Genomic DNA, 23,858 nt, shown 5'->3' with positions numbered 1-23,858 from the left:
TAAAGTGACGCGATAAAAGATTTGTGCTTTTATTTTATTGTTGTTTTCAAAATAAGGAGCTATTTCTGAGTATTATCATGGTTTGTTGTTCTTGTTCTCTATTTAATAGTTCAAAACCTGACAGATAATAAAGAGTAAGTTGTTTTCATCTTGAAAATGTATGTGTGTTTATTCACACATTAATATGTTTACAGGGGCCCCGTCCATTCTGGAAAAGTGTTTCAAATAAATATGGAAAAAGAAAATGGAGAATGGAAAAATAATTATATTTCTGTACTTCATAACCTATCCCACTGCATGACAATTGCATCAGCACATCCATTCAATCATCCTCACTGCATCTGATATTTCATCCATCCATTCATTCATCGATATACGTACTTGTCCATCCATCCATCCATCCATCCATCCATCCATCCATCCATCCGGGGCAGTTTTTGTGTAGGACCGCCCCTGCACCAGGAGTTTTGTTCCACCGCTCGCATCTCATGGTGAATAAGTTCAGGGAAACGGTTTAAAGTGCGTCTTCCTCTCCGCGCGGGATCAGTGAATTGAGGCAGCAGCATCCCTGCTAGGTGCATGCTTTAACACCTAGCAGGGATGCTATTGAAGGGGACAAAAGCGCTCTCGCACTGGCTAAAGTCACATTACGCACCATTTGTCTTGCTTAAGCGAAGTGTCACCACTGTCTTCCGCCGCAGCTGCGCACGCGTTAAGTTGAGGTGTGGACCTCCTGGTGCGATCTTAGATGCGCCTACGGGGTCCTTTGATTTGGCCCAATAAATTTCAGCTAAGCTGTATGGGGGAATAATATTTCACCGTGCAAATCTACAGAAAGTGGCGTTTAAAAGCGCATTTTGGTCATTTTAATTCGAGGACTGAAAAGCAAATCGGAGTGGGCGAGCACTCCTCTTGATCTTTCACCAGAATAAGTGGAAATTAAAGCCAGCTGCACCTCAGTTTGATGAGGAGGGTTCAAAGGGATGAAAGAGTTAATCAGAGGGGAGGGCGCGGGCACATGGAGGAAGGTGTGTGTGTGTGTGTGTGTGTGTGTGTGTGGTGGTGGTGGGGGGTGCCTTGGTATAAAACCAGCTCCAGATCGCACAACAACACCAGCGTGCGTCTGCCCTATTTCCTCCCGCAGGTTTCTTCAACTCTGTGAGTTTAATGCTGACCCTGACTTGGAAGATCTCTCGTTTTTCCTCGGTTCTACCTGTGCCGTTAGTCCAAAGGTCTTCTCGCTGGACTATGCCGCGCAGAATGCGAACTGTGCAGAAAGTTGCGCAAAGCGGATGAAGTGGAGAAGTGAGGGAAAACCTGTGGCATGAGGTTGAAAATGCGGCGAGGAAACGCAGCTGCGAGTTTTCTGAGTTTGGAGATCTGACAAGAGCGGAAAGTACCAATGCTCCACGCTGGATCAGCACCACAACTACTCGGTACAGGCTGGAGTAGTCTCTGAACTCAATCAAGTGTTTACTCATTCAGCCTAAATAAGATTATTTGATTAGAAAGCCAAGGAGAATTGGTTTAGAAAAAAAAAAAGAAAAAAACTGGATCCAATTTCATCTCCAGTTCCTCGCATTCTCTGACTGCTTGTCCACCTTGTCGATCGGTTTCCTCCCCCGGTTTTTATTTTATTTTAATTTTTTATTTCCTTTTCTTTTTTTTTCTTTTTTTTTTTTCTTTTGCACCTCTGATTCCCGAAGTGGCTCCGAAGTGGTGTTGCGGCTCCTCGTCCCCGGCGGATCCGGAGATTGGAGTCTCTGCACCGGTGGGAGTCGGAGGCGGAGCTGGAGCTCCGGCCACACCGCGGGCTCCAAAGAGCGGCCGCGTCAAGAGGATGGTGCGGCTGGCGGCAGAGCTCCTGCTGCTGCTGGGACTTCTCCTCCTTACCTTACACATCACGGTGCTGCGGAGCAACCCGCTGCCTCAAGGAAATGCTACTGTGAGCCTGGATCAGGATACAACACTTAAAGAGGTGAGTAAGGAAATCTGCTGCCACGAAGGAGAAACTTAATGTAATAATGTAGGTGTTGTCCAGGTAACAGAGCCGAACCAAGTTTTCAGTGGAGCACATCCTCTAAATGCAGGACCATGAAAAGTTTTTTTTTTTTTTTTTTTTTTTTTTTTTTGCGTTTCTGCATTCTGGTCATAAAAGTTTTAGATTGTCAGCCGCTGGTATCAGACACTGGTTCAGTTTTCAAATAATGTAATCAGTAGTTATCAGTAGCCTTTGTCACACCTGGCAGTGAGTCTTTGACATCACTGGAGGAACAGATCTGATTCAGCCAGTTTGGATGGTTTCAGTGCCATACAACCTCTTAATTAACTGACTTTAATTAAACTCCAAAGACTGTTTCTTCTATTTGTTTTTTTTTGTTTGTTTGTTTGTTTGTTTTTTCTTGGATTTGCTGGTGTGGTTTGGACAATTGTCCAGTTGCATAAATCACTTTTGCTGGAGTTTTCAGGTCACAAACTGGTGATCAGATATTGCCCCTTGGGATTCATTGCAAGCAGCAGTAGTAGTAGTTTAAAAAAAAGTCACCCAGATCCTGACAGCTGTGAAGTAGCCCCACACCATCACACTTCCACTACTGTGTTTTGCTGTCAGTGTGATGTTTTTTTTTTGTTTTTTTTATGTTGTTCTGGGTTCTTGACCTATTTCTGGATAGATTTTGGTTTTGTGCCATTACTTCAGGGAAGGTTCACCACACTTCCATGATTTCTCAATTGGAGGATATTGACGCCCTTCTGGTGTTCAATGGAATTCCAAATCCTTCAGAATGGCTTTGTAAGTTTTTCCAGACTGATGGAAATCAATACTTTTCATTCTTACATGTACATGATCAGGGTTGTTTTGATCAGGGTTTTGTTTTTTGTTTGTTTGTTTGTTTTTTCTTAGATCTGCTACTCTACTTCCTGTTGTTGAACAGGTTCTATTTAGGTGATTTCTTGATTGTACAGGTCTGGTAGTAAAACTGCTAATAAAATTAAAGTCTGTGTTCCAAAAAATATAGTTAGTCACAATTAATTAATTGTGAAATAATGATTTTATTATTTGATTGCTACATTTTAGGGCCAAGTTAGTTTGCATAGCTTTTTTCCTTAACTTAAATAATTACTCAAAAAACTACATCTTTAACTCTGGAAACATTTCTGTGATTAAAAAAAGAACTAATATCTAAAGATGTAATTCAGAAAACGAATATCAAAGATAATCAGAGTATATGATAAATTATGTGACAAAGTGTTTATGATACGACTTATAAACAACAAGTCATTGTTTATGACTTATTAAACTTCAAAACTTCGCTTAATGTTTACAACTGATACATTTGTCAGATAGTTTCAATAAACAAGTAAAACTGTTATTCACCACTCCAAAACTGTCAGAAGCAATTTAATAATAGTTGTTATTTCTAAAGACATCAGAAGTTTTGAGTTCTCCTTTGAGTCAGAATCTAAGTGCTCGTTGGGGCCCCCTGGTGGCTTGTATTATTATTTTTTATTTATTAACCTCAGTTCCACCAGGAAAATCCCACTGAGATCAAACTCCTTTGTTTCAAGAGAATCCTTGCCAAACAAGAGAGTCCGGACCTGGTGACTTTGACCAGCCGCATAGTTTGCTTATGCTTCTGGCTGGCTCTGTTAGGTTAATTAAAGCCTTCACTTACTGAGGAAGCCTCTTGGGAGTCTCTGGGGATTGGCACATTCTCCCAAAAGGGAACCCCCAGGAATGATGGTGTGCCAGGAGAGGGGTAGAAAATGATCCGGGGTCAGAGATCAGCACCCTTGCCCCACAGCAGACACACCTCCTATTGTCAGGGAGTTAAATGCTAGCTGCAGGCACTTCTGTCATCAAGGGCTCATCAGTGTCATCCAAACCCTTACTTGATAAGCCAGAGGATCAGGCCTGAGCCCCTCATGGTGCCCCATTTCCTGTTAAGATTCCCTGATGTGTGTTTGGAGAGCACTTGGTCATAAAACAAACCTCCACCTTGTTTGGATTTCAGGCAAAGAAAATTGTGTTTGTTGTTGTGTTTGCTATTTATACAAAAACCAATTAAGGTGCCATGCTGGAAAACATAGGAACAGAGGTAAAGGAAACGTCATTACAAGCCGGAACGGTTGAATTACTGACAAGAACATTTAATGAGATGAATTTATTAAAATTAAAAGAAATAGAAATGTATGTTATGTAACCCTGGAATATATTTTGAACATAAGATCATTGAGTGTTGCAGGAAAATAATGTTAAAACCTAAAAACAACATTACAACACTCTAACCTGGATATAAAAGCATGCAAAAGATTTTCTGTGTCCTGTTTTGACAGGAAACCCCCTGTTATGGCAATGTTTATGAGATGGTAGTGGGATCATTTAGTCATGGTTTTTATGTGGATGTTAAAATTTCCATTTGAGTCAAACAGCTAAGTTACTAGCGAGAGGTGTTGTGTTTATTTTTGGGTTTTTTTGCCTCACTGATTCTGAGGGCTGATCTCTAGCATTTTTGGGACCAAAACAACAGTCTCTAACTTTTCTGTATTAAACTACAGCAGAGGTGTCCCAACCTTCTGCTACAGGAGCCAGTGCTTTTGGGCGAAAACCACTGGATATTTGTGGCTCCATTTACTATAAAGACGCAATAAAAGCACAAAATGTGGTAAGAAATGAGGAGCAGCTTTTTTTTAGGAATACTGTATTTTACATCCTTTTTAAAATGTGAAATATCACCTTCTTTTTAAGTGTCTGTGTGTCAACAACTTGGGGTGTTCAACCAATACTGTGCCATTCTCGAATTGTGGTGCAGAGGCTGAACAAAAATCATTTCAAGGGCCACAAATGCCCTCTAGGTACACTTTGGATGCCCCTGAGCTGGACGAACTTCTGGAACATTCACTCACTTGGGTTATGCCACATATTACCGATATTAGGAGGTGTTGCAGTACTATATATTCTGAGCAAGTAGGAGCCTAGATATTAAATGAAAGTGGCCTGAGAGTAGAACCCTGAGGAACCCCACCTGTGATCTTTGTTAACTCGGGTTCATTATTGTCAAATGAAACAAAACAAGCCTGGTCTTCCCTGGTGTGCCAAGTAGACAATAATGAAATCAGTACTGAAATCCAGGATTACTGAATCAGAAGTTCAACACAAATGTTTGCACAATAAATCAATCAGGTTCATTTTTCCTTGGTGTGATGACATCAGTTGTTATCACACATCTGATCAAACTGATGTTTTTGACTCCTTTGTGATCCAGGTCAAAACGTGCCATAACACAATTCAGAAGGGAGACATTTGTCAGCATGACACCACTTGAAACATGTTTAATGGCTTAGCAGCCCATTTTAACAGCGACATCAAGCAGACATACTTCAACAAAGCCATAAATCCACACCAAAGACTTATGAGGGGTTTGGGATCAACGGGCTTCTTTAGAAAGTGTCAAAGGTATAGTTCAGGAATTTTAAAGTGAGGGTGTGTTAAAAGCTCACAGGCCGCTCCCACTTTACTTGTAACAGATAATGCTCTCTGTTTCATTTAGTAAAAATCTATATGATCATTGTTGTGCCCCATCAATAATCTTCCTATATTCTGTAGCAAGAAGATAAAATTGTAAAGTATTTCCAGTTATATTCAGTGTTAGAAAAGTAAAGAGTAGCTAAAATCAAAATATCAGTATTTTCTCTGGAGTCAAATGGGGTGGCCAGAAATTTTCCATCGGGAGGCCATGCCCCCTCCTGACCACCCCTTAGACGTGCCACTGGCTACTTTGATCTGAAATGCTTTACATGTTCTGTTCTTCATGCATGTTTCACACAGGATGATTTTTGGTGGCACCCCATCTCCTAACTGCAATTCCCATATAATCATAAAATCCAATGCAAATGTGACAAGAGCTATAAATGGCATTGCTTTAAAACCACTGTGATACTCTTGAGTTTGGAATATTTTTAAGACAGCAGAGGTGAGTTCTGGTTCGGCATAAAAATGTCCCACAAAATAGCCCCGGAGAACCTCATGTATGACCTTTGTTCGCTTAAGCGAATAAAGAAATCTAACTGATTTCTTAGATTTTTTTTCCATGTCCATGATCAATCCGCAGTATCGTCATGGGCAGTCAAGTAAGTTCTTGACCAGGTGTTAAGATCTTATTGATCCGTGGCTCCAGAGCCACAAGTGGCTCTTTGGACTTTCCACAGTGGCTCTTTATAGCTTTGGATATAAACATTTAAAGAACCAAGCAGTTTGTTTTAATGCACAGATGCAGGTTTTGGCAGCTTTCTTAGTTTTTCATGCATGCAATTACAGTAATAAAGTAATTCCTAAAGTACAATAGTATATTTTTCTTGTGCTTTTTAAAAAGAAAATGAATCATCCTCTTTTCAAAGGGCATATGTGTTTTATTTTCACTGATTTAAAAAAAAAATCATGTAACATTTTTGGCTCTAAATGAGTTTTATTTAGCAGGACAGTGGGTAAAAATGACTCTTTGGGTTGTAAAAGTTGCAGATCGTTGATTAAGTCAATTTTACTATCTCACCAGCTTTTCCCATCCATTAAATATTATTATATGATCGACTGGGTCAAACGCACAACTACAACCCAGAAAAAACAAGATCGTTTTTGTACCCTAGACGTTATGCATTTTAAAATGTTCACTTAATTTAAACGTTTACACTTTCTGTACCATGTGACGTGTGTTTTCAGTGCGATAACATCCGCTGTGGTTCACGGTAAACTGATCTGTTCAAACTGCTGTTTTCAGTGGTTCCTCTATGATTCAGGTGAGGCCGTGCCTCAACGGGAAAACACTTGTCAGCATGACACCACTTGAGACATGTCTAATGGCATAACTGCCCATTTTAACATGAGCGTCATGCAGACGTACAGTCACAGCGCTCAAGGCGCTGCATGGCCCCCATGTGCAGACACTGAGTCCTCAGTGCAGCTGCCCTGGGTTCAGTTGTTGGTTTGCATGTCTTCCCCTTGCCTCTTATTAAAGCTTTGGATTTTGACCAAAGCTTTAAAACTTACAAACAATAGCGTTTGTAAGTCTTAAACATCCTTCAATTTCCAGAGTATTTAAAATGCTCATCCCATGTAGCAGATAAATATGTACCTTCCTTGGAAAGATTTCTGTTCAAGTAAAATAAAAACATGTCAGGTATGTTTTTTTTTTTGTTTGTTTTTTTTACAGCTAATAACTGAGGTGCACATTTTCAAGTCTGTGTTTTCCTGGATGTTAGGCCATACAAAGCTGAGGAGGTATTCCAGGAATTTATTGAATATTTGTCGTCCAGCCAAATGTTGAATTGGATGAGCAGGAAGAGGAGCAACGGGGAGATTATTCTGAGAAATCAAAGGAGGGATTCTGAACTCTTCATCCCAAGTTCATCACCCCACATTTCAATTATCCTAGAAATTCCTTTAGCAATGAAAAATGAAACAAACCTTGAATGTTTTTTTTTTTTTTTTTTTTGCACATAAAGTATAGATAAGCTTCACTGACTTCTAATGAAAAGAAGTGATGTCATTCTGCAGCCATGCTTGTCACGGCTCAGGTCATGCATTGTCAACCAAACAAGGTGTCAAATTAACAAAAGTGCAGCAAAAAAGAATTTACTTTAGCTTATTTATGTCCTCTCTTGTCAAAGGTTACTTTAAACTATGTACCTTTTCAGTTTCATTTGCATCCACCTTTTAGATGTGTGAGACGGGAAGGATGATTTCTTTTTTTTTGTTTGTTTTTTCTCCACCACTGCTGAAAACCATGTGGTACCGTGTAGTCTGCCTTAATTTCCTGCCAGTTCCCTGGGTGGGGTGGGAGGTGGGGGGGGAGAACTGAGTGGCTCCCAATTGAAAATAGTCATGGCCCTTTAAGGAGCTCCTCACAATGTAAAGCCAAAAAAAAAAAAGGGAGGAAGCGGGAAAAGAAGGCGATGAAGAAGAAGAGATACTGTGAGGGAAGAAAGGAGGTGGCTTGTGTACAAGTGTTCATTCATGCCTTTTGAGAGTCAGGGTTTGGGGGCAGTGAGACATCCTGGGAGGCCCCAGATGAGCGGACGACTGGTGTGTCACTTTTGATCTCCAAATGAAAGGATGCTCCTCGACATATGAGCGATGAAAACTATAACGCAGCCGGCTGTCAAAGCTGGCTGCACATTTAAATGGGGTTATTCTGTGCTTCTTTACCTATAAGGTTGTGTTTGAGAGCAAAATGATGAAAGGACTTGTTTTTTTTTTCATTAACACGTGTGTCATATTCCTCTGAAAACAATATAGGAGGATGGGTGAATAATCTGCTAAAAAGAAAACTGTAATTTCTTAAAACTTATGTTTGCTAAAACAGCCCTGATATTTGTCATAGCGCCAGATGTTAATAATATGCTGTGTTAAAATAAATATCCATTCTTTCTGCTGTTAAATATTGATAGTGGCCCCTGCTGAGACAGACTACACAGATGAGACGCCTGCTTTTGTATTACGCCGCTGTATGTTTGCGTTTACGTTGTGATTAAACCTGCGAATGCTTCGTCTCGGTTGCTCCCTCGGCGGAGCTCAGTTACAGCCAACGAGTGAAATCTGAAGACTGGGAACATGAAAGGCAGGGTTATCACATGGGCAAATCAAAGTCCAAGTACTTTTGTTTGAAGTAGCGAGAGCTCTGTAATGTTCACGCAAAGAGCAGATTGCTGAACCATAAATTGGGCTCCTGAAATCATTTTATTATTATTTTTTTTTAAATTCTCCTTCACAGAGCTCATAGCCATAAGTGTCTGGTTTTGGAAACAACACTGCTAGAGTTTTAAACTGGGTTCAGTTTTATGATTTCTTTTCCCACAAATATTATAATTTTCTACATGAATCCTCATACGCAAATCATTCCATTATCCAGAAAAAAAAAAAAAGCTAAATTCTTTACCAAGAGGTCGCAGAAAAATCCATGTTTCTTTCCCTAAATGAATCATTCAGCAGCAGGAATTCTGTAACGTTTTGTCACATTTAAGTTAATCTTAAAAAAGCAATGCAGCTGCTTTCTCCTCAACAGAAGTTAAATGTACATTTATAATCCCGGCTCCCTTGCTGTGCAGCTCCATTTACAGCATCCGTTTTGCTCCAGAGTGCACCTTGGCTCCACACAAACAGCTCCAGTGGGGGCTTTTATGCCCGCCACAATGTGGCTGGGCTGACACTTTGTCTGTGACAGGCCACCACAACCGTGCAGCACCGCTTCCATATTCTCAGGCCTCGGTCTGGCCACAAAAACACTGGGAAGGGAAGAAAAGGAAAAAAAGAAAAACAAGAAACATGATTGATGCCTTGCTTTGATCTTATTTTCTGCCATCCCAGAATGGATGATTGCAGACTACTTATGGCTGTCTGTCCAATTTAGGAATAATTGTTCCTTCTGTGCATACCTGATCGAGGACATATGCCTCAGCTGTCATTATGGGATGGATTTACAACACCCTGTCAGAAGACCAAATGTTTTTCTGTCTTCAAGAAGGCAGATGTAATTATTTTTGCAATGTTTGCTTAGGTTTTTCCGTATAGCAGAGCAGGAAAACCATCACTCTTACATAGCTCTTTTTTTAGGCAGCAAGACAGCAGAACATGCTATGTACACAACATATTACTATGGTAAAGTTGCAGCATATTTAGTCAGGATAAAAAAAAGGAAAAATATATAGTCAGGACGTACATAGTACCTAAAAGCAGGCTCAGAATAGATTTTATTTTGATTGAAGCAGACAGTTCTTCTGTCTGGGTTCAGAGTTGAACTCGCATGAACTCAGAAATTCAACCAGTGTTGCTGTGTAAAAGAAAAATGTGGCGATCTTTGTTCTAAAATGATCAAAAACAGGAATTAAATGTATTCTATATCTACTCCAAATACATTTCAATTGTATGCATATGTTTGTTTCTTTCTCTTCTTTAGCAAAACACCTTAAATGCAAGAAGTAGGTCATTCGTCCAGCTGGCTCCTGAAGACCGGAGGTCTGGTGCAGAGCACAGGCCAGCCCATCAGCCTGCAACGCTCCCCTGGGTGCACGGCAGCAACGTACACAAGGACGGCCCTGGGGCTTTCCTCCTGGATCTGCATAACTTTCCGGACCTCTCCAAAGCCGATATCAATGGACAGAACCCCAACATCCAGGTGAACATGTGTGCCTGTGCACCTGCTGTTTGATGCACTTTGATGCTTTTCTTTACTTCAAGGGACACTCTAGGATTTTTGAAGTGAGGCTCTGTGAAATGGTGATAAGCAGTTAATGTCCTGCCTGCAGTAGATAACTCTCTTGGCGTCTTCGTTTAGCAGTAAACGCAGAGGAGTTGGTCCCAGAGTCTTAAATCAGCAGCTAGTTCAAGAGGGACCAAGAAAAAACTGGACTACTACAACTCTAACCTAAAAAAAATGTCATAAAACAAAATACATTTTTAAAACAATTTGCATCTACTACTTATTTACATAGAAACTGTTCATTACGTACACAGGAAATTGTGAGAGGAGGTGGTGCAACACCAACAATCTTCCCAAGTCAAACATAACGAGAGTAGAACATCCCTCAATCAGATTTTACTTTATATTTGTGTCTTTTTATACCAAGACTGCTCAGATTTTTTTTGTGGAAAACTAAAGCTAATGGCTAGACCAAAATACCTTAATAGCAGTTTATGCAACTTTAAGGTGTTTTCACTTATTGGCGTTAGGTGACTAAAGTTAACACTTTACTACAATTTACATTTACAATGGTAGGAGGTTGTCCCCCACAATGATCATCATCCTGTTTGAAACATGTACTGTGGATGTAGCATATAAAGCATTGTGGGTCAATGAGACAAAAGTTTTCACTAACCACTAATATTTTTGTGAGGTTGTCCTAGAGGCTTACGTCCCGCTTATATGGTCTGAAATCAAAATGGACTTCAGAGACATTAAAACCATTACAGTCAAAAACCTTATGGTGATGCGTGGGGGTGCAATTTTTTTTAACCCTTTCAGCCATCATTGATTGCATTGGATGGGTTTTTACACTAAAGCTGATGATTACAGGGAACTCTTAAGAAGGAGACAAAGCATCACCAAAGCGTGAAATGCATTCTAAGCACGGAACACGACCGGTATTCCAGTCAAAGTATCTACCTCGTAAAAAATTAAAGAAGGGTAAAAATCAATAAAGTTCACTTTAACTGCTACAAACAGACCAATTCACTATGTTCCCAGAGGCCAAAGCTAACAGATTGTCCAGGCTGTTGCGAAACCAAAGCAGATTTTCTTCATCTCTAAAATGCTTAAAAACTTGGGAATCCTGTTTTAGGAACCTTAAAACCATCGCTACGTTTGTTATTAACACGTAATCTGTAAATAATTTACTCTGTGGTAGAGGTGGTAGACCGCCAATGACCATTCCAATTTAAAGTGAGGTTGTGTAAAGGTCAATATAACAGTATTTACTCAAACCACTTTTATATTTTTAGAATTTACTTTATCCTGGTGAAGCCTTCTAAACTGTCATCATGTTTGCATTGGGCAGGTATTTACACAGAGGATCGATTGTTTACACAGGGAAGTGAGCTAGGATGTTGTGCCCCACTAATGATCTTCCTGTGTGAAAAAAAAAAACACTCACAATCATGTACAGAACTTCAGATCAGAGAAACTATCTAAACAAAAGTAAAACAAAAAATATTGCAGCAGTCTATCACCACTGGTGGTGTACATTTCCTGTGTAAATAATCACTGGATTAATGCAAACAATAAAACAGCCCACAGACCACGTTGGTGTTGTACAGTAGACACCTGGGGGGTGCAGCCAATCAGTACCAGGGGAAATTAATCCCATGGGTTAGCTCCTTTGCAAATGGCAGCCAGTCCAGCATGTAAAGTAACGTAAGCGTCTGAGCTCTTAAATATTTTTTTATTTGCTCTGTGAAAGGAATTGAGGCATATGTTGATTTTCCATAAAAAAAAAAAAAATGAAGCTGCGTTCCACCGGAAAGAAAGCTGTAAATGCTGAACTGCAAATATAGGCGATACACCTGATACGCCGCATTATGTATCAGATCATCTCATGAGCTCTGTGTTGCAGGTGGTGCTCTAAGACGGCATTAGTCCTTTTTAGTCTTGAGCCCTCTTGGATTAAATATTAGCTTTAGCCACCAAGTCCAGCTAATTTGGATTTATGATATGAATTAGGGTAACAAGAAGATTATCTACTGCACGTAAGATGTTAACTCTTTATAACCTTTGAATTTAAAATTACCCCTTTAAGCTTTGGCGACGCAACAATGAAGGAAAAGAGGTAACAGGAAGGAGAAGAGTCTGGTGCACATCGTTGCACCCTCTTTCTTCCTCTTTCTCCATCCTTCTTCTCTACCCTTGCCCCTTTTCACACTTCCTGGATCCCAGTAAAGCGTAGGAGAGACTCCACGTCAATCATGCTGACAGCTGAAAGGCAGAGACTAACCAACAGAGCGTCACTGCTGCACTAACCCACGTGCAGGAAGATGGACGGTAGCCTTATGTAAATGTGTGGCAGGCCCTTGGTCATAAATCCCTCAGTGAAGCAGATGGTTGAATAACGGCTGCCATGTTTAAATCATTCTCCTGTCTAATCCACCAAAGGGGGCTCTTTCCATTTCTGAGGGCATCATTGCTAAATATGAGCATGAACAAAGTGTATTAACATCTCAAGATGTGGGAAGAGAGAAAGCAACCAATTGAGCAAGGGCGTGAGGCTGTGGGAGCAAGGCAGGAGGAGGAGGGGGTGTCTTTGATCCTGGGATTCATCTGGCTTTCATGGTCTGGAGGAGGCCGAGTAGCCCTTTGAACTCTGTGTTTAGGTGGAGAGAGCCGGAGAGGTGGGAGGGCAGGGGTGGTGTCCCCCCCCCTTCATATGGGAGGCACATGTGTCAGGACAGAAAGGGGGAGGGAGCGATGCTGTGTGCTGGGGCAACAGAAAGGGCCTCCTTATTGCATCCGATGTTATCATTCGTATCTTTAAGATGAATATATATCAATTTTAGACAACCCCTCCATAAAAATCTTAAACATTAAGCATAAATTAGTTGGCCTTTCTGGTAGTTTTTAGCATCATTCTGAAACTCACTTTACTGAAACGGAAAGAACCATTTAATTCACGGCCACTAAAACAAGAAAACACCCCAGTATGTGAGAATAATAGCACCTTCTTGAAGTATGTCACTGTATGGCTGGAGACATAAAACAAATTGTTTGCATGATCAGAACAACTTTGACTGAAATATGTAAGATGGATGGTTATTGGTGACAGTAAAAGGACATGACAAATGCTTTAGCCAAAAACACCAGTGAAAGAAAAGGTGGCTGAATTTCTAGAAGTAAACACACGGAAGGAAAACGTATAAATGTCTGCTGGAAACCCTTTTTGCCTTATGGGTATGAAACAGCTCAAATCGTAGTTGGGGGCACAATATTCCTCCAGGAAGATAATTGGGACCTGTGCTTGTTTTCTTTCTCAGTGGCTGAGCCAAATGAATGAAAGAACATTCGGCAGCAGATGCTCTCTCACCGTTTTGACTTTGCTTGCAACCACTGCAGGTGTTGCATTAACTTCAATTAACTTTTTAGGGACAAACAACTTGTTTTAAGAAAATCAAGAGTAGGTTGTGTGACAAATGGTGTCCTTGGAAATGTTTTGACGGCTTTGACATCATCATCACTTAACTTTTGGCTTCCCTGTGCTAACTTGTTTTTAATCTAATCTTCCAAGTTCATGGCATGGCAATGAATATAACTGTCATGAGCTATCATTTATCTCTACAGGTGACCATTGAAGTGGTGGATGGACTAGAGGGCCATGAACCTGAGAGAGGACTACGCAAGGAGAGCAAGCCCAACTGGGCCTCCCCCAACTGGAGAAACTGGTGGCCTCACACCTCCTCTTCGTCCTCTCATCAAACAGAGGAGCACGATCGCTCCTATGGGAGAAAAACGGAGGACAGCAACTTTCTCAGGCCGCCGTCAGACTGGGACAGGAGAGGAAGCAAAGCTCAAACCGAATACGGTGAGACTGACAGCAGGGTGTGGGTATTTGTTTGTGTTTGCGTGATATGGGGCTCTTATTTGAGCACTGCTTCCCAGATGGCCGCGGTCTGATGCGGAATCTGTAATTTGCAGATTTACTGATTTAAGCTGTCAGAATAATAAGGGCAGTCATCCTAAGCAAGCCCCGATTGAAGCCCTTGCGCGTTTTTATGGGACAGATTCCACTGTGGCGCAAAGCTAGCTGCGTCGTTGCATCAAAGTTCAGTCACAGTCAAGGAGCCGGAAGCACCATTAGGGCCTCTGAGGGACTCGAACCACGCTCTCCAAAAGCAAACCCCACAGATAAATCTGCCATGAAAGAATTTATGCTCACTGTCATACAGTGCGGCCCATGTTGAAGCATGCCCAAACCAACACAGTCAAACAGGAATTTCTGTCGTTTTATTCACTTGCACTGGGGTGTTTGGAGGAAAGATGTTTGATATTTAGTAAACCATAACCCCTGTTAAATGCCTCTGGCTTATCGCTGCGGTCATCTCCATCATTCTTCCTGTATTTCACACCACAGTAATGGACATGAAATATTTTATCTGCATTACTGTCATAGTCTTAAAGTTAATGATGCACCGATGGGACAATCATTCATCTGACGTGTGGCCTGAGAATTTTCTTTTTCTTCCTGAATTCAGATTTTTGTCTTGACTGAATATGGCTAATGTGGTTTATATTACTGAAAAAATGCGTATGCTGAAGGGCAAATGGAGGATATATAGGGTGGTTTGAACGCCAGCCAGAAATGCTTGCATCCCAAAATGGCCACATTAATGTTTCTCTCTTATTAAATATGGCTTTTCAAACGTGGATCAATGTGTGTGGCAGAGTCACGGCGGTGGTGGCGGGACAAGGTGACCCTTATGTAACTGCTTCTCTGTTTGCATTTGCTGTCATTTCACTTTGAATTTTCAAATTAAGGAGTTAAGCATACAGCAGCTATGAGGTGTTCAATGTGCACTAAAATTTGTCATTGAACCTTTGTTAGAAGGCTTTTGTGCATTTTCTCATACTACACCCACACATAGAAATATATTTTATTGGGATTTTATATGAAAAACATACACAAAATCTAAAAAGTTTTGCATATGTTTGGATGAAAATGATCAAAAATGTAACTGGCTATTTGAATCATTGAACAGGATCTGATTTAAACATATTTAGCTGGCTGTATCGTTACTATCCTTTGCCTACAGAAACAGTAAAACTTCCCTGTGTTTCTAAAGCTCCTAGCAGGTTTTCTTTGAGGACTGCTCTGATTTTTATCGCCATTTATCTTCCCATGAACTCTGACCAATTTAACTGCCCGTGGTGAGAAAATGCATTCCCAAGTTTTATCACGGGGATGGTGTCTAGTGTTGGTTTTCCACCGCACATACCATTTGGCATGAAGATTAAAAAAGTTTTGTTTGGTCTCATTTGCCAAGAGAACCTTCTTCTACGCATTTGCTGAGTTTGTCACGTGGCAAACTGTAAATGATAATACTTCTCACATTCCTTCAACAATGATTTGTACTCGCTACTCTTGTATAAGGGTCAGTTTTGTGGAGTACATGGCTAGTGGTCTGATTTCCTTTGTACAAGCTACCATTGACCTCCTGCTTCTACCTACACCAGCCTAAGTTCATGCAGCCATGTCTTGATATATTTGCATTTTTTCAATTGACAAGAGCTTTTTGAGATGTCCAAAGTTTGGAATATTGTTTTCATGACCTAACCCAGCTTTAGGTTTCTCCACCTTATCTCTGACCTATGTCCTATGCTCCTTGGTCTTCACGATGCTGTCTCTTTAGCAATGTAGTGATGAAGGAAGGTTTTACTCTAGATTTTATTAAAGAATATTGAGGTTAAGAAGGAAGCAGAAAAATACATGCCATATGTAGTACTGTCCTTCTGCTACTTTATGTAAAATATATTGAAGTTTGCTTTTATAACATTACAAATTGTGAAAAATACATGCATGAACATTTTTGAACTGCACTGTAACTCTAGGATTTTGTCTGTATTTGTGCTAAAAAACCGTACTGTCTTTCCTTTCTCTGATCCAAGACTACATGGATGGTGAAGGAGACTGGAGCAGCTGGTCAGCATGCAGTGTCACCTGTGGAAACGGCAACCAGAAGAGAACCAGGTCCTGTGGGTATGCCTGTACGGCCACAGAGTCCCGGACTTGCGACATGCCCAACTGTCCAGGTAATCTCCTGTTTGTTTTTATCCTTATCAGGAGCAAAACAAAACCCACTCATTCTTCATTCAATCCTTGTCCCTTAAGGTTTTGAAGACGCCTTCAAGACGGCAGCTACTGAAGTGAGCCTGCTGGCTGGGAAAAATGAGTTCAACGCCACAGAGCTCTTTGGTGTTGGTAAGATTTTGTCCGTTTACTTTTTTTCCTCCACCCCATCCTTCTTATAGATGCGACTGCTTTATCGCAGAGAATGTTCCTCTACACAGTTGGTATGCTTCCATTTAGCGCCATTACTGTGAAAGTGCTGCAGGGCATGAAGGCCAAAGCTTTCATCTCTACCCACCTTTTATCCCAATGTTCCTAAAGTCTTCAGTAAAACCACACACTTGTGGAAAATGCTACTCCTGCTCACACTTCTGAATTTAAACTTTAATGCTGGCCACCAAACATTATCTCTTCCAGACACAGACAGCTGTGAGCGATGGATGAACTGCAAGAGTGAGTTCTTGAAGAAGTACATGACGAAAGTGGCCAACGACCTTCCCAGCTGTCCCTGCTCTTACCCGACCGAGGTGGCGTACAGCACGGCGGACGTGCACGACCCCCTCACACGGCGCGATTTCCGCTGGAAAGACGCCAGCGGGCCAAAAGAGAAGCTGGAGATCTACAAGCCCACGGCCCGTTACTGCATCCGCTCCATGCTGACCCTGGAGTCGACCACGCTGGCCGCGCAGCACTGTTGCTACGACGACGGCATGAAGCTCATCACCCGTGGCAAAGGGGCCGGCACGCCCAACCTCATCAGCACAGAGTTTTCCGCAGACCTGCACTACAAGGTGGACATCCTGCCCTGGATCATCTGCAAAGGAGACTGGAGCCGCTACAACCAGGCCAGGCCGCCAAACAATGGCCAGAAGTGTCCAGAAAATCCTCAGGATGAGGATTATTACAAACAGTTTGAAGAAGCGAGGGAGTTCTAGCCCACTGTGCAGCTCAAACTAGACTCAGAGACTCATGCATCCTCACAAGAAGCACACTTGTCATAAACCTGTCCGTTTTTTCTGCTTTGGTGACAAGTTCCGTTTTTAAAAGGTACTCCTCTATAATGTTGCTGCAAAATGTTACTCAGAGTTGGTCACAAAAAGGGAGAAATTTCTTCATTTTTTTTTTTTAAAGGGAAAGTTACTATTATAGAAACGTCAGTTTAGACTGTGTCCAAGTTTGTCTCTGTAGATGTTGCAGTGATAGAGTAATGAGACGCCGTCTCCCAGGAATGTGTTGGTCAGAAACGGGCCAAAGGACAGAGCGGCTCAGTTTTAATAATTTTCTGTGCAGGTTTTATCCATGTAAGCTTGTGGGTATGAATATTTAGCATGCACATTTCTGTTTCGTTCATGTACCTCTGTAATATTCTGTCTGTGAGGCAGTTCATTGTAAAAAGCCTGCATTAGTTTTGTAAAGTATTTATTAAAGTGTAGCTGTGATTGTGGTGGGTGTCTGTGATTTTAGATTCTCTTTCACATAAAGGTTTTTTTTTTTTCTTCTTTTTCCTCTCTTGCTAAAGCATTCACGCTCTGTGAGCATTTTTTTACACTTCTTCTACTCTTACAAGCCCAAACTTCAAACTATTTTATTGGGATGTAATATTAAGGGCAAAAAGACGGCTTCAGTGCAGATTAAATATAGATTGTCTGCAATCACAGACTCTTATTTGGATTTAGGTCTGGACTTTGACTAGTACATTCCAACAAACGAACGTGCGTTGCGCCAACCCAACAGTGAACAAAGTCAGTCCTCAAGGGCCAGTATCCTGCATGTTTATCCTGCTGGAGAAAAAGGGTCCGCAACATGATTTTGTGCAGTGTTTAATTACACACAAGTAGACTCTGTGAAGTGACTTCTGAATGCAACTAGTTGTCTTTATTCATTAGTAGCTGACCAGGAAGAAAAGGAGTCTGAGAGGGGGACGTAAATGTATCGACTGAATCCAACCGGAGTCGTGTGCCGGCTCTACCGCTGAGACATGTGGAGCCCCAGGGGATTTTATTAAGCGGTATTATAATAGAAGGGCCTAAATGTGGACACTTTCTAGGTGTTTATGTGTTTAAAAAAACAAAAAAGAAACTGTGGATCCTTTTCCTGACATTTCCCCCTAATTATTCACTAATTTGTGTTGTTCTGCCACATAAAATCCCAATAAAACACGCTGAGGTTTGTGGTTCCAATGTGACAAAATGTGAAAAAGTTCCAGTGGTTTGAATACGTTGAGACACAGACAAAGACTAAACCAGAGCTTCGTCTCTAATTCGTACCTCACCATCGCTCAAAACATAGGATATAACTAACGGAGTGCGAAGAACGCCAGAAATAAACATGCAGAGAAACGATTGAATAAGAAATGTCTAAAAAAAAAAAAAAGCCGACGAATATGCAAAGTGTACTGTCATTTTCCCACATCTTCAAGGTTCATCAGCTGCTCCTAGATTTCTCTCCTGCTGTCAAACAAACAAACAAAAAATCATCTCCAGGAACAGGAAAAAAAAAACCAAACATCTCATCTAATCAATTACACTCCTCCACAGAGTTAAGCCAGTGCACAAGACTTCCATTAGTTCCATCCAGAGTGGCTGTCAGGCCAGGCCTTTTGATGGGGCTGTGATATTTCTTCAGAGGGCGAGGAGAGTAAGGTTCCTTTGAATGCGACTCAGATTCTTTCTTTGGCATGTGTCCTCACATTCCTGAGTAATTTCTCAGTGTACACACACTCCCACACACACATTCACTGCTGCTTGTCCGTAGCAGAGAGTGTGCGTGCGTGTGTGTGTGTATGTGGGGTGGGGGTTTAGGGGTGGACCTCTGACCGTTCCCTCTCCGCTGAGTGCTGCAGTCATTGTCACACAGAGAAAGCCATTCATGATGCCCTCATTCCTGCAGTCTCGTGTGCTGCACAGCTGGCCGGGTGCAGGGGCTTGTCTTTATAAAGCAGCAGGCCCCAGCACGTTTCACACCCCCGAGGCGCTCTCTGTGCAACCGCCTAGTTGTTTCTGTGTTCGTGGAAAACTCCACGGGCATCGTCCGACCCATTTATCCGCGACTCTGCTTTTTCTCAACGTGTCCACTGAAAAATTGAACAAGAAGTTTGCTTAATCCGCTGTCAGTCCCTCCCCCCGAGTTAAAGCGTGGTTTATTGCCGAGATTAAAGAGAGCAGCGTGGATCGTTGTCTTGGCGCGGCGTCTGCTGAGCAGGTTTAGAGATCAAAGCGAGGTGTTCACCTTTTATTTTGTAACATTAGCGCCAAGTTCAAATTGACGGCATACCTTCCACTCCGCCACGTCTCTCCCGCCTCCACCCAGACTCTCCACTCCAGGCAGGCTCCCTCCTTGAGCAGGCGGTTACTCGCATGCACGCCGCTGCTGTTATTATTGCGCAAAGGTACCGATAGGAACACAGATAGAAGGCTGGAGAGGGCGGCTGGTGTGAAATTGCAGAGGAGGGCAGGGAAAGTCTACGCCCGCCAGAGGAAAGAAACCTCGCTGCTTGGACTGTTTGTGAGGCCTCGCTGCTGTGCTGCTATTTCCAGCACGGCGTTCTGGTTATGATTCAAAGGCTGCACATTAGTGGTGTATTGTCAAGGACCCGAAAGGGCTCATTAAGCATCACTACGATATGGGTTTTGGTATTTTGCCTCTATTTTTGTTATGAGAAAGGAATTATGTCCAATGTGCCGCTGACACGGCTTCAGATTGAGCTCGTCAGAGCTTCCCCTGGGTTTTCTCACCAGAGCTACACACCAGAGCCACAGTGCGGCAGTCAACTAAATAATTCCATGGACTTTGACTTGCTTACACAAAAATGTAAAGGGTGCCTTGGATTTGTAATGGAATCCCTTTACTTTGAAATAATTAAATAAAATCCAGTGCAACACGTCGAGTAATTTGTGCGTAATTTTGTCTCGGTCGTCTCAAAAGCGTCCATGGATCATGAAGATCAAGGAACGCAGCAGACAGGTCTGGAATCGGTTGTGGAGAAGTGTAAAGCAGAGTAAAGTTAGAAAGCTATTCCTCTGGAGGAGCTGCAGAAATTCACAGCTCAGACATGCGGAAGATCATCTGGCTCTGGTCAGATGAGGCCAAAGCTGAACTTTTTGGACCTACATGCAAAACATTGTGTGACAGAACACACCATCCTCATCCTCAATATGGAAGTGGCAGCATCACACTTTCTGGTGTGCTCTTCTTCATGCACCCAAAAAAACGTTTTGGTGGGGGAAGCTGAATCCAAAACAAATCTGTCCGAAAGTTATATGCTGCAAAAGACTTGAGACTGGGGTGGAGGTACAGCCAGAGGATCACTGGATTAGTTAAGATCAAAGCATATCCATGTGTTTAAAATGCCCCTGTAGATTTAATACTCTTCCACTTAGATTCTTGTCAAACTCATGCATAAGTCTAATTTGGAGTATTCTTAAAGCTCTGCCTCATCATCTTACAAGCAGAAAAGCAAATGTTTGTTTTAGGATCTCAGTCTGAAGGCTCCTGTAGGTAAAGGGGCAGGGACATCTCTTTGTTTTGGGTGTGCTGCAGATGTGGCCGAGCCATTTTTAGTCTCACTTCCCTCACTTTCTTTCACTCGCTCCCTTACACTGCCGCTTTATGGGTGGTGTGGCACAATGCAGGAAGTGTCTGGGCCGCAATACCGCAGGGCCCTAACTTCATGGCAAACCTAATTAAAAGGTTTTTCTTTCGGCTTCTAATCTGAAAGGGCTGTCCTGGACCCGGACCTTGCTTATCTTTCATCCGCCCACCCCCAGTCGTCACCCCCGGCACTTTACTGACATAAAAAAAAAAAAAAAAAAGCAGGCACCGTGCCATCAGCTCACATCTTTGGCACGGCAACACAGGGGAGGAGTAAGCTGTGGGGGTCAGGGGGGGAGCAAATATGGGCATACAGCTGAGCAAACGGGACAAGTACAAGTGTAGGACCTGAGAGGGCACGGAAAGCGAAACAGAGCTCTGCTGCCACACAATGAAACGTAGAAAATGGCAAATCAAATTTCTTTGACTTGTTAGATGTTTGGGTTGGTTTTACAGGCACCTGCTGCTGGCAGGTCCCGTATAAAAGCAAGCACCTGCTTTCACTTACAGCTCCTTGCGGAAATACTCTCTCAACCAAAGATTTTCATCTCGTATACCAACGCAAAGTAGTTCCTAATTGTGAAGTGGGAGGAGACTTTACTAGCAGACAAATCTGAGAATTGTTATGTGCATCCCCCCTGGCGCTGAATATTTTGCACCACCTTTTTGATGCAAATGTTCAACTATCTTTCTCAGAAATGCTGCATTTATACACACAGGAGGACACTTAAATATGCTAAGCGGCTTCTGAAGGCAAATGGTTGCATTTTGTTTAGTGGTTTCAGAGAAAGTATGAGGTAAATACAGGTACAAAACACACTTTTCTGCTTTGCACGTCTGTATGTGGAAAATCTACAGGCCCGTTTTTGGACTATCGCATAAAAAATCAAAAAGAAAAGTTTATGATTGTAATATGACAAATACTTAAAAAAAAAAACTAGGCACAGGAATACTTTTGCAAGAAAATGTATACAATGTTTCAGGGTATAGATTAACTTTTTCGGGCTCAAAGGAAAAGGCATCGATTCCAGACCTTTTTTTGTTTGTAATAACCCATATGTCTTCTACACTGTGCAACGTCGGCTGCAGACATCTGGAAAAACATAAAACATGGTTTGATTTTAAATCTTGATTTTGACTGACTAACCAGGCTATCACAAAGGGCGGCTGGTATGACAATGCCGAGGCGGAATGGTGTCTTGGAGGTGGTGAAGGGGCAGCGAACATGAGGAACAAAAAGCTGCGCGGTGACAGCACCGCTTGGCATGTTGAGGACAGCAGGGCAGACAGGCAAGGCTGCTTGCCTTTGATCTTTATTTGCTTCATGTCTGTTTTGCATTTATAGAGCTTTGCTGAACGCATGGCATTGGACACACGGAAAATGGCTCAGGACCGGTCCGCGTTTTAAAGAGCCGGGGTCTTTTTTCAAAGCTGACGGGATCCAGAGCGAAGACGAAAACTCCACGGTGAGTAGAGAGGAAGGTTCCCCAGTGGCACAGATTAGCCCTGATGAAAATCGCTCGCTCTCTCATAACACGCAGCTAATCATGTCGGTGGAAAGTTGTGAGGGTATGGGAGGGTTACTGTCAGCGGTTACGTCAGTCTCCCTTTAGATGGACCTTTAACATCAAACTGAGGACAGGTGGCTGCGGAACAACACACACAGCGTACTTTTCGCTAACATGCAACACTTATGACCTCCCAAATTCACTTTGCGCCTTAGTGACACCAAACAACTGTGACATGTTACACCTTAGGGGCAGACTGACTGCATATCAACACTATGTGGGCTGATCTCACAATCTGGCATAAGGCACCGACACTGACGCATTTCTACTTTCAAACGGTGAATTATGAATCTTTTCACAGTTCTGCTGCAAATACCTCTCAGACACCACAATGGCCACAATCCAGAGTCAGCAGCAGCTGGACAAAGTGTTGCTAGAAAGACTTCCCAGCCTGTAAAAAGGTTCAGAACGACGAGAAGAAAAGAGGAAAGCAAAAAGCACTGGAATATTACATTGATTTTAAAAAGAAAGCGAGCTGCTTCCTTACTGTTATTACATCACAAACACCTCAGCTACTTTGATGTTCGGCTCTTTTCTGGCATACTCTTTGGCTCTCAGAAGTAAAGAGCCCTGTTATATGTTAAATGCTAGATTTGTTTTCCCCAAATAAAGTGTCATTTACCCTGAACGATTCAGATTGGAGAAAAAAAATCAGATCTGAAAATTTTGGGGCTTTCTGGCTTAATGTTTTAAAGGCAGAGAGCCCAAAACTTTTGAATGAAACTACGGTAATACTTTGTTGAAGCATGTTTTTATTAAAATGTATAAATACTGTCTTCTTCAAGTACAGCAGATCTTTGTTCCAGATTAATCAGATTCACCAAAACTAATAGTGAAGAAAATAAAATGTAGAAATTACATCAAAAACTGTTCATCCAGCTAGTAGGTGCGCACTTATTCATGCCAGGTTATTGCACTTTTTTTTTTATTTACAATCCTTTTTACTGATTTGTTTTCCAGTTACATTGTAGGCCAATTGTCAGACCATGTTTTTTCATTGTGGTGAGCTCCACATTGACTGCTGTCCAAAAAGTAAACAATTTAGTTGCATCAGTTCTGAACTGATCTGCAGGACTTATCAATATTTAAAGCAGCTAATTATGTAGGGTTATTACATCACATAGCAGCTACTCAAACTCCTTTTTTCTTTAAAACGCCATATTTCATCATGTTTTAAAGCCAGAAAGCCCAAAAATCTTGAATGAAAACATAAATAAATCCCACTAAATATTTATATTGGGTTTTAAATCAAGCAAGTAACTTTAAAACACACTTTACGTACAGAAAAAAAAACAGCCTTTTGCCCCTATGACCCGACCCTGGATTAAGCGGGAAATGATTGATTGTTTGATGGACACAGTTGGAAAAACTCATTTCATATTG

At 41.8% G+C, this 23,858-nt stretch overlaps 1 protein-coding gene across 1 annotated transcript; it reads left to right on the top strand.

The window, feature by feature from the left end:
• The first annotated feature begins 1,054 nt into the window (after positions 1 to 1,054).
• Positions 1,055 to 17,761, top strand: LOC103134168 (isthmin-1-like). Its single transcript, XM_007546312.2, has 7 exons — positions 1,055 to 1,436; positions 1,707 to 1,978; positions 9,948 to 10,166; positions 13,815 to 14,055; positions 16,137 to 16,280; positions 16,360 to 16,449; positions 16,735 to 17,761. The coding sequence occupies exons 1-7, from the start codon at positions 1,403 to 1,405 to the stop codon at positions 17,250 to 17,252; spliced, it is 1,518 nt and encodes a 505-aa protein (XP_007546374.1). The 5' UTR covers positions 1,055 to 1,402; the 3' UTR covers positions 17,253 to 17,761.
• The last annotated feature ends 6,097 nt before the right edge of the window (positions 17,762 to 23,858 follow it).

This window comes from Poecilia formosa, unplaced genomic scaffold (genome assembly GCF_000485575.1).
Source record: "Poecilia formosa unplaced genomic scaffold, Poecilia_formosa-5.1.2 Scaffold15, whole genome shotgun sequence".
Classification (NCBI taxonomy): domain Eukaryota; kingdom Metazoa; phylum Chordata; class Actinopteri; order Cyprinodontiformes; family Poeciliidae; genus Poecilia; species Poecilia formosa.
Note: the sequence above shows the minus strand (reverse complement) of the source record. Positions and strands in the feature narration are given on the sequence as shown.